The 12460-nt window shown below is 29.1% G+C and overlaps 1 protein-coding gene across 1 annotated transcript; it reads right to left on the reverse strand.

The window, feature by feature from the left end:
- Positions 1-778: 778 nt before the first annotated feature.
- Positions 779-1627, reverse strand: LOC131079219 (ethylene-responsive transcription factor ERN2-like). Its single transcript, XM_058017120.2, has one exon. It carries the CDS (start codon positions 1625-1627, stop codon positions 779-781), a length of 849 nt encoding a protein of 282 aa, XP_057873103.1.
- Positions 1628-12460: the final 10833 nt, after the last annotated feature.

Consider the following 12460-nt stretch of genomic DNA (forward strand, 5'->3'; position numbering starts at 1 on the left):
GGAGGACACTTACCCAGCACTTGGGCCTCAAGCAACAAGTCTAGCAGAATTTCATCCGCCTCAACATCCCAAATGTCATCCTTGTCTCCATTATTTAAATCATTCTCTTCATCTCCATCTCCAGAGGTCTTCTTGTCCGCAGACGATATGAAACCTATGCCCTCGCTCCAATTCCTATTCTGACTCCCCATTTTCTAAAAATGTTATGGCTAAGTGTTTTTTTATATTGAAAAACTATTTCCATGAAAAGTTATGATAATAATAAGAACTTTTAACCTTAAAAACATATACAAATGACAACAATATTAAGAACTTTAGATGTAAAAATACATACACAAATGACAACACTATTTAAAACTTTAAATATAAAAAACAAACACAAAAAACAATAATAATATAAAAAACATGTTTACAATTAAATTCAGAAACTCTTAGTATTATATTTCCATTCTATTCTAATTAATCATTGTAAAACTCATAAAGGTAATTGAAATCCAACCACTACAAGTCTACAGTAGTGTCTCATTGAAATTGAGTTTTTTCTTCTTGCATGAGTTCAAATGAAGTCGATGCTTCTCCCAGCCTCAAAATCCAAACACATGTATTGAAAAACAATTAAACTAAAGAGATCTCAAATCCTAATCAACTGCACAATGAGCTGTAAACCAAACCAAAGTTAAAAATATATCACAGGCACTCAAATCAATCTAAAACTGATGACAAAAGCCACACATAGGTAAAAACCAATGATAATAACAAATAATATTATTTAAGTATTTCAGTCAAGTTGACCATCTTCCCAGTTACAGTCATTCCAGAGGCCTTCAGGCTCAAAAAATAATGACTCATCATCTACAACAACTGCACCTTCACAAGACTCACTATACCCATCTGAATTAGGATAACCATGATAACTACCAGAGCCACCTGAAGATCCCTCCAAGCCCACCTGGCCATTGATCTGATCAAAAGTAGGAGGCACAATAACAGAAGAAGCCACTCTAGACCTTTTACAAGGTCCCTCCTGGCCAATTTTATTCTCATTGTCTGCATTAACAAATTGGAAACTAAAAGAGGCATTACCACAATCAGGACCCAAGACTCTCCATGCTGGGATATCATCTATAACAGGCCTCGTAGCATAATTTTTATTGGGTATTGCTATTTGACCACCAAAACTTGTTCCTAAATTGTTCCTGTTTGTTTTCTCCAACTTAGCCTTGAGAGCCCCATAAATGCCTCCTGCACCACCACCTGTGTTATCCTCAGTGGTCTCAAAAGAAAAAGGAGCGTTATTCTTATTCACATCTAATTCTAGTGGGCCTCTAACTTTAGCAGAGAGACAGGCCAGCCTCTTGTTGGCATACTCATTCTCATTGAAATCTTTTGGAATTGGGAAATTGGTTCTAGCACTTGGTCCTCTGAGGGCTAATGAGGCTTCATCATATGCTTTTGCAGCTTCTTCTTCTGTATCAAATGTGCCCAGCCAGAGCCTAACTTTCTGCAAGGAGTCCTTTATCTCTGCAACCCATCTTCCCGATGGTCTCTGTCTCACACCCACAAATCTTCTCTGATGCCCTCTCTTTGATTTCTTGCTTAAATCTGTGTTTGCACTTGTAGGATCCATTTATTGGGTTTTCAAAGCACAAGAATAACCCAATTTCAGTCGAATTAGATTAATGAAATTTCTTCTTTCTGATAATGGATCACTGAATATGATATCACTGAATATGATCGAAACATCGATAAAAAATATACAAATATAATTCAAAAGCAACTCTCACAACATGAATTGTTAAAGATTACCCAATTTCAGCAGAATAAGAATGAATAATTGAACTGAGATGGGTTGTTAAAGATTACCCAATTTCAGCAGAAGAAAAAAGAATAATTGAACTGAGATGGATTGTTAAAGATTACCAAGTTTAAGCAGCTTAAGAATAATTTGAACTGAGATGGGTTGTTAAATGATCACCAAGAGACATAAATTTAGACGAGGAATCCAAAGGGATATATACTGTGAGGGAGCTTTGTTCGAGGAAAGTTATTGGTAACAAAGGAAAAAAAGATGCCGGCCAAGAAAGGAAATAAAAAATGTTTCTTGATTGTCAGAGAGGAGGAATATACTATGTTAAAATTGTGACAGTTTATTGGGATCTGTTTGGACTGAGCAAATGAGTTTTTTTAATAATTACCGAGCAAATGATTTTTTTTAATAACTCTTATAAGGAGGACCTAAGTCGTACAAGTGGATGGCTGATTATCACTCCCATGTAGAGGGCTAGTGGATTGCCAAGAATATTCCTTGTGTCAATAAACTGATAAATATAGCATATTCTAATTGAATTTTTAGGTATTGATAGTCATGGTTTGTGGATTAGATTGTGTGGAAGTTTTTTTATATAAAAGAAAAACTCTCTCCACCTCACGGTCTAGAGTTTTTATGCTTGACGCTCTCAATCTGTAAATCTCGGGTTTCTCGCCCCTGTTTGGGTGGCTAGATCCCAAGCTCCTCACCACCACTTTGGTAGCAGGAGTGGCTAGATCCCAGGGTCTTCACCGCCACTCTCGTGGCAAGAGTAGCTCAACTTGGCTGACACTCTGCCTCTCCCCTCACAGAGGTTTTGTCTTCAATTAGGGTAAGGTCATCTATTGTGGTGGCAGCGGCTTGCTGTCTACTAGTGATGGTGGAGGTTGGGCAAACTTCTCAAAGTGGCTCCCTCTAATGGCTTTGCATACCAAAAGAAGATAAGGATAAAGAGTAAGGAGAATTTTATGTCTTTAATATTTATTTTTGTTATTAAATTTTATTTTTAGATATTATTGTATTTATCACCATTATTCTTTGGACATTCCATTTGTACCTGTAAGTGTTGTCTTTAGTAATTGTGTAGATTGAAATATTTAAAAATGTTGATACTAATATCTTTAAATAATGAATTATTCATATAAATATATATTTTTTGTTATGCAATATCTATATCATTAATAAATTTATAAATGTTTATATTTGGTTTTTTTTTAATCATTCAACTTCTTAAATTATTTGATGAATTAAATATTTTTTATTTAATAATAATAAACTACTTCTACAATCATATTTTTTTATTTATCATGATTATGATTAGTAATATATAATTTTTGCAAGAGACTCGTTTTAAAACATTAAATGCATAGAAATATATGTAGGGTAAAATCTAATATTTGATTTGGTGATAATAAATAATTTTATGCTGGCATTTTTTATATTTTTCATGTTAATAAAAGATATGGAGTCGTTTGTTTCTGAGCTATACTAAAGGGTTTTCTTACTGGTTCTTTCCCCTCAGTGCTCATTGAACCAAACACCATGTAAAAAATATAAAATTTTAATATAATTTTAGTGGGCCATCCACTTTTATCAAAAAAAAAAAAGAGATATGGAGTCATTTGTAGAAGGTTTGCATTTTAGATTATGTTTTGTCTATTAATTTAAAATGAGATTTATTTTTTATATATACATTTAATTATTAAAGATGTGATATTAAAATATGTTGTATAGAACCTTGTTGCTTAGATGCAGAGAATGAATACCCTACATAATTGTTAGTTGTCTCAAGATTATAATAGCCACAAAATCCTATATAGGTGAATTCCACACTATGTGTGATCAACCCACACATCACGAAATTGTTTTGAAGTACAAATCTAGCATGTAACTCATGAGATTGATCTAGCAAACTATGTAGTTATATAACCTAGATTACATTTGTCTTAGAAATCCTCTAATGTATTATAATTAAGGATAATGAAAAATACTTCAGAGATACAACAAGAGTTATATCTTCTTATGTCAATCCCCTTGATTACACTAAATTTATAATCATGGATGAAGATCAAAGATAATTTACTCTTATGCATGTATGTCCTAGATTATTTTAATAGATTTTGGTTCCTTTTTATGTTCTTTAAATTATTTCTCCACGAAATGATAACTGGTTGATGTGAATAAGTGCATATCAAATGTCTTTAAATATCAAGTTAGAGAAATAGACTATGAATTTAATATGTACCAAATCGCCTCAAAAGCATTTAAACAAGTAGGTGGAAGCTAACAAATTTTAAAAATTTAGGTCATTTATGTGTTGCACAAGGTAAACACACACATTGCAAGATTGACCTAGGACATGATGGAGGTATATATTTTAAGATTGCAAGAGGGTCTATGAATATAAGTGCAAGTCTATGTGTTAATAAATGGCAAATTCATAGCAATATATAGAAATAGGGATAAGAAAAGGTTAAATGTATGGGAATATGTGTAAATAGAGATAATCAAAAAATTAAGAAATAAGTCTTGAAACATTACACAAAAGTGCCATTTGTCAAAATATACACCATTTATCAATATATACATTATTTGTCAATACAACTGTATCAAGACATTCCTTCAAATAAACTCAAAATGAAATAAAAATTGATATGAATATATAAATTTCATCACCAATACAATTATATATTATTTTATATATAATAATTATATTATTTTATATATAACTAAAACAATGATAATGGGTGTATTTTATTATTATAAAAATATTATTAGTAGAAATAATTTTTTTTTTTAAATTGACTTAAGCATCATTCATGTTAAAATGTTTGTTGATTGTGATGTAAAGTTGATATGAACTTGTTTGGACTAAGCATATAAAACTTTCACTGATTAAATATATAAAAGATAAAAAATGTATCCTTGATTTTGTCAAATTGGTATTTAATATTCTAAACATTTCATAGAGATCATCACCCTAATCATATATGGTTGGCGGGTTCTGAAAATATACTTTTGTTTAGTTTATGGGATGCAAGATTTGGAATTTCAAAAAAGAGGGGCTAAGCACAAATTATATGCTGGAATAAAGTAGTTCAAACAAACATGGCAAAAGGCATCCCTAGGGAATCAATACTCACAAAAGAATTTGTCCAATAAGTTATTATGATTTTTTATTTTGTAGTTGTAAAAGAGTCAATTTTTAAGTATTAAAGGATCGCAATTTAATTAGTGAAATGATGATATGAGTTTTTAATTTTTTATATCAAGTGTACAAAATCATTTAATTATTTAATAAAAAGTATAAGTATTAGGTTTAGATCTCTTCGGTTAAGAATCCATCTTGCCAAAGTTATTTTAGGTCCGATCTTATCTTCATTTCTTATGATGTCAAGGTTGTGTATTCAACAAGACTTGATCTATTGTAGTCTCATTTATAATCATTTGATTTTAAGAAATGACCAAAACCCATTAACAATTATCTTCTTTTATTACACTCTCACCAAAACTCACATTTTAACAAGGTATATTTATGACAACTTTTAATTTTGATATACTCTCTCATACAATATTATAATCCATTATACAAAAAAAACAATTTTAATAACTTTTTTTTATTATTCTCATAAATCGTATATAATTAGACTAAATTAGTTAAGAACAAAATACTAATTATTTTGTTGAAATAATTTATAATATTATATTTGATTTTTTTCATGAATAAGTTTTTATTATTTTTTTGTAAACAAAAAAATAAGTAATACGTTATTCACCAAAAAATGCAACGATACAAGGATACCTTCAAATGAGGCATACATACATTACCCACATGAGATTTGAATGTGTGACCTCTCTTTCAAGAGCACAAGTTCTCTAATACTAAGCCAACTCAAGCTGTAATGATTGGCAATATTGAAAAATTTCTTAAAGGCATTGTTGGATTATAAAAGTCATGTTATCCTAGGTTAACCCTCTTGATTAAATCAGCTTTACAATCATGGATAAAGATCAAAAACAACACATCTTAGACCATTCATTCTCATGAGAGATGGGTTCTTGTGAACCACTACTCATGAAACATGGGTCATTGAATTTCACGGACAATTTTCTTTTCTTGTTTGTTCATCTTGATAATAGATCATACAATGTGATCTGAAACATCATGAAGAAAAATATTTACATAATTAAATCAAAAAAATATTTAAGCAAATATAAATAGATAAAAACAACTTAAATATAATTGAACCGACATAAACTGTTAAAGCTCAAGCAGCTTATTGAACTGACATGGGCTGATAAAAAAATCACCATATTTAAGCAGCCTAGGAATAATTGAACTGAGATGAGTTGTTATATACTGTAATGGTGTTTTATCCGAGGGAATTTGTTTTTGGCAAAAAAATATAAGGAAAAGAAGTTAAAATATATTTTCATTGTCGAGGAGGAGGAATATGCTATGCAAAAACAGTGACAGTTTATTGGGATCTCTTTGGATACAGCGCTTGAAAGAAAAGCTTTAATATAAATAAAAAATGAGGACAAGTTAACAGAATAAAACACTGCATAAAAATTGATATCAGAAGGGAAGAAAACGCAGCAAAAAGACCAGCTTCACTCAAACAAGTTTAATAATTACTGTGAAAGTGAATAATTTTTATATTCATTTAACGATTATTGAGATTAGTAATATTTAATCATTTGTAAAAGGTGTATTTTAGATCATTATTTAAGTGCATAACAGTATATATTAGTTATAATTTATTATTTTGATTTGGTAATAATAAAGAATTTTGTGTTCACATTTTTTTATATTTGTAGTGTTATGATTATATATGTAATTATTTGTAAAGGTGTATTTTAATTAAGTTTGTACATTTACAAATTAATTGATATGAGAATTTTTTATTTTTTATTATATAAAGCAGAGAACAAGGATTTCAATTGTTTAGAATAGTTGTCATAAGGCAAGGCAAAACAAGCTCAAGCTAGCTAGAAACAACGGAGAAATAAAATAACCAAAAGAGAGACGTACAACTATAACCAAGTTGTCTAAAACAAATACAAACTAATGAAAGAGTCGGGAGCCATGAGGTCGCTCTTAGACAATACCAGCCCTAGAACATGTTGGCCTCTAACCCAACATGCAAACATGAGTTTGGAAAAGTGATTTCGGAAGACCTTTTTAACTCTTTACAACAGTCCAAAAGACATTATCTTCCATATTCTTTGAACAAGGGGAAATAGGAAGATTTCCCCATGGAGAGTTTTTTAGCATGTGAAAAGAGGGCAATAGAATGGTGAGGTGAAAGGTGACCTTCTACTACATTAGTAATCTAGTGTTGATCAAAAGCTAAGGGAAAATTGAGTTGTGAGATCAGGGTACCTAAGAGTTTTCAATGAGTTTCAAAGGACACATCAAAGGAGCACTAAAATTTAAGGACTCATCATAATCTTAAGAGGATTCATCCCACAAAGAATCCTAAAATGAATGTTTATCACAAAGTATATGAGCACTCATATCCATGCATAAAAATTAAATATTAAAACATAAATGGATATCAAGTTCATGTATAGTAATGAACCTAAATTGATTTATTCATCTATTCCTCCCCCTTGGCATGTGTAAACTTTGTAGCAACCTACAAAATGAACAAAATGTCTAATGAGTGGCTTATGTCATAGAATTTAAAATAAGCACAATTGCAAGTTGATTCTATTATAGATATGAAAATTCAAGATATTGTATGGTTAGAAATTTCTACCTATATGGAAAATAGTATTGTAATGCTCCACACAATGTGGTAGTAGTAGGATGATGTGGCATTTCAAAGATGACCATATTAAATCAAGTTAGGATCCATCTAGACATGGTGATGAGTCTTTGTGTAAGAACTTATAGCTATCTACAATCTCAATGTAAGAGTGTTAGAAATAGAATATGTACCTCTTGAATCGGTTTCATATATTAGATGTTAGGAATTGAAGAAGAAGAAAAATAGTAAATGAAAATCATATAGAATAGATCTAACTATAGAGGTGCATAAATTAATCAGGCCAATATGCCTACAAAAATGAGAAAGGTAAGGTATCCATAAAAGGTGAGATCAATCATCTTGTTACATATGCTATGAGGAAGACATATTCCCCCAGTGTGACTCTAATCAAAGCATGCAAGTAATAAATAGTGTGGGAAGGTATGATGTCTCCAATGTGGCTCCAAACACATGATAAAATATATAAGTGCACAATAGGATGGGGAAATCATGTTATAACCAATGTAATGTATCATCTCTATGCACATGGTTTAGTATGCCAACTCAACTACATATGATGTGGTATCAAGATAACATGTAAAAAATGGTTGTCATCACATAGGAAAGATAGCAAGATAATATATGCCATATAATGATAGGGGGGGCATGTTACTTAATATAAAATGGTTTTTCTGTCATTGGTCTATAAAAAAAATGTTTATCTTTCCTTTGTACATAAATTATTGAAATTATTGCTAGAATGCAATTCATTTGTACTTAGAATATTTATGTTTATGAACATAAGCAAAAAAAAAATGTATATCATTTTATGATTTTATAAGATTTAAAGTAATGAGAATATAAATATTTTAATGTTTACATAATCAAACCATATATGTAGGTTTCTAGGAGGTACAAAATGTTGTAATAGAACATCTTGGTTTCTAGATAGCTTAAAATAGGATGTCATAGGATGAAAGTCAAGTTTAGAAGATATATAACCCATGTGATTAATAGGGGAACAAGGATAAAAATATATTTAGCATTATAAGGTATCACTAGACATCCATAATATCCTCATGTGCACTAGGTTTAGAAAAATAAGCAACAAAAGCATTAGCAAGTGCCTAAAATAAGTGTAAAGTAAATAGGATGAATCAAACCATTACAATGATTTACCACTCAAATAAAGTCAAAACTCACTAGTCAATAAGATAGCATCCTCCAAACACTCATAACTAGAAAGAAATCATGCTTATCATGTGGTGGAGCATTTGCAGTACCAAGGCTCATAATATTATCATGTAATATATAAAAAAGAAATGAAGCATCACTACTACCTACACAGGAGGCTAATGAAATATCTTCATTATGTATGCCATCACCATGGATGGTATCACTTTGGGGAAAAAAATCATGAATATTCATAAGGTTCACATGAAGTTTAGAAGAATGATTATTAGGAAATACATGGCATAACATTCAAATAAACAAAAGTGTCATATCAAAAGATCATTTCTCTATGAAAATAGAATTATCATGACATGTACAAGGAATATCATCATAAGATACATGAATAGGTGAAACAATTATATCTATATTAATGACCATTAATCTAGGTGTATCACTAACATATGGTAAATGTGCAATAGGTGCATGTCTAGATTATAAGGATAAAGATAAGTAATATCAACCTCTATGAAGGATAAAAACTAACAAATAAGACAACATGTATTTATAAAAAGCACATCCCTACATGGGCTAGAAATCCATTACAACATCAATTATGTGGTATTGGAAAGAATAAGGTGTGAAATTATCTCAAAATCTATAAGGGATGCATGAATAATAGCCAAAGTTAAGGAACTATGACATTCCATGACGTTAAGATATAAAAAATTGTAAGAGATCTGCATGAATAGTACCTAAAGCTAAGGGACCGTGAGATTCCATTCAATGTAAAGATATAACAATGGAGACCTATCAAAAGGTGGGTATGTTTCATAAGCTTGTGTAATGCCTAAATCCTTAATAGGAGTAAAAAATGATATAAAAATGAGGTGTTATCTCATATAAATTAGAATATTAGTTGAAAATCAAATAAAAAATGAAACCTTCAAAGTCACAAAAGGTGTAACCTCACACCCTAGACTAAATATATATTAATCAAGTAGCACTAAGTAGAAACACAAACTCAAAAAACATCTAGAAATGTTCAAGCAATAAAAAAATGATAGGTCTTGAAACCCAAAAGGCAATGATGATATAGCCCTATAAGTGTTGTCTTTAGTAATTGTATGGATTGAAATATGTGAAAATGTTGATACTAATATCTTTAAATAATGAATTATTCATATAATTATATATTTTTTGTTATGTAATATCTATATGATTAATAAATTTATAAATTTTTATAGTTGGTTTTTTAGTGAATCATTCAACTTCTTAAATTATTTGATGAATTAAATATTTATATTTAATAATAATAAATTGCTTCTACAATCATAATTTTATATTTACAATGATTATGTTTAGTCATATATATTATTTCCACAACAAGCTCATTTTAAATCATTAAGTGCATAGAAATATATGTAGGATGAAATCTATTATTTGATTTGGTATTAATAAATAATTCTATATGTGTCATGTTGATAACAGATATTGTGTCATTTGTAAAAGGTTTTCATTTTAGATTATGTTTTGTATATTAATTTAAAATGAGAATTCTTTGTTATATATAAGTATTAGATATATTACTTAATTTTTTATTGATTAAAATTCTTAATAACATCTAATTAATTATTAAAGATGTGATATTTCCATAATCTATGAATATGAGTTGTAATATTTTTGTTAAGGATTAACATGATTTTTTTTAAAGGCGTTACAACTCACATAATTAAATATAATAATTATAATTGAATATGAATATTTCAATTCCATTCTATCATATTTGTTACTTAATGTGTAGGCACTCAATTATATTTTAAATATTATATTAAAAAAAAAATCCTTTTTACTAAGTAAATGTGTATAATCAAGTGTATATTTAAACTTAGGTTGATTAATTTGGTAATTAGGAAGGATCATGATATAGTGTGTAATAAATGTGTGGATTTAATTAAGTGAGAAAGATTGGCACTTAATTATATTGAAAAAAGATGATGAAGAATAATAAAGGAATATGTATAGAACCTTATTGCTTAGATGCAAAAAATGAATTCCCTCTATAACTGCTAGTTATCTCAAGATTATAACAGCCAAAAAATCCTATATAGGTCAAGCCTACACTATGTGTGATCCACCCACACATCACGAAATTGTTTTGAAGTGCAAATCTAGCATGTAACTCATGAGATTGATCTAGCAAAATATGTAGTTTTATAACCTAAATTACATTTGTCTTTGAAATCCTCTAATTTATAAGAATTAATGATAATGAAAAATACATGGGGGATACAATAAGAGTTATGTCCTCTAAGGTCAACCCTCTTTTATTAGACTAAATTTATAATCATGGATGAAGATTGAAGATAGTTTACTCTCATGCATGTATGCGTTAGATTATTTTAATAGATTTTGGTTCCTTTGATTGTTCATTAAATTATTTCTCCACGAAATGATTGCAGTCATTTAGTGATAATTGGTTGATGTGAATTAATGCATATTGAATGTCTTTAAATATCAAGTTAGAGAAATAAATTATGCAAATGTGTACTAAATCGCCTCAAAAATATTTAAAGAAATAGGTGGAAGTTGACAATTTTTAAATTTTAATTTTAAAATATTTGGTTCATTTATGTGTTGCACAAGGTAAACTCACACATTGCAAGATTGACCTAGGACACCATGGATGTGTATATTTTAAGACTGTGAACGGGTCTATGAATATAAGTGCAAGTCTATGTGTTAATAAATGTCAAACTTATAGCATTATGTAGAAGTAGGGATAGGAAAAGGTTAAATGTCTGCAAATATGTGTAAATAGAGATAAACCAAAAAATTAAGAAATAAGCCTTAAAGCATTGCACAAGAGTGCCATTTGTCAATAAATACACCATTTATCAATATATACATTATTTGTCAATACGACTGTATCAAGACATTCCTTCAAATAAACTCAAAACTAGATAAAAATTTATATGATATATATATTTCATGACCAATACAATTATATACATTATTTTCATATAATAATTATATTGTTTTATATGCAACTAAAGGTAATGGTAATGGCTGCATTTTATTATTATAAAAATATTATTTGGAGACATAAATTTTTTTAAAATTATTTTAAGCATCATTCATGTCGAAATGTTTGTTGATTGTGTGGGAAGTATGTAAAGTTGATATGGACGTGTTTGGACTAAGCATATAAAACTTTCCATAATTAAATATATAAAAGCTAAAAAAAAGTTTCCCTGATTTTTCCAAATTGTTATTTAATTTTCTAAACATATTTCACAGAGATCATCACCCTAATCATATATGGTTGGCGGGTTCTGAAAATATACTTTTGTTTAGTTTATGGGATGCAAGATTTGAATTTAGAGGGGCTAAGCACAAATTATATGCTGTAATAAAGTAGTTCAAACAAACATGACAAAAGGCATCCCTAGGGAATCAATATTCACAAAAGAATTTGTCTAATAAATTGTTTAAATTCTATTATGATTTTTAATTTTGCAGTTCTAAAAGAGTCAAATTTTTTAAGTATTAAAGGATAGTAATTTAATTGGTAAAATGATGGTATGTATTTTTAAGATTTTATATAAATGTACAAAATCATTTAATTATTTAATAAATAGTATAAGCTTCAGGTTGATTTCTTATTGGTTTAAAAATTAAGGATTGAGGGTATATGTTCCACCAAATTACTTTAGGCATGATCCCA

This window comes from Cryptomeria japonica, chromosome 4 (genome assembly GCF_030272615.1).
Source record: "Cryptomeria japonica chromosome 4, Sugi_1.0, whole genome shotgun sequence".
In the NCBI taxonomy this organism is placed as follows: domain Eukaryota; kingdom Viridiplantae; phylum Streptophyta; class Pinopsida; order Cupressales; family Cupressaceae; genus Cryptomeria; species Cryptomeria japonica.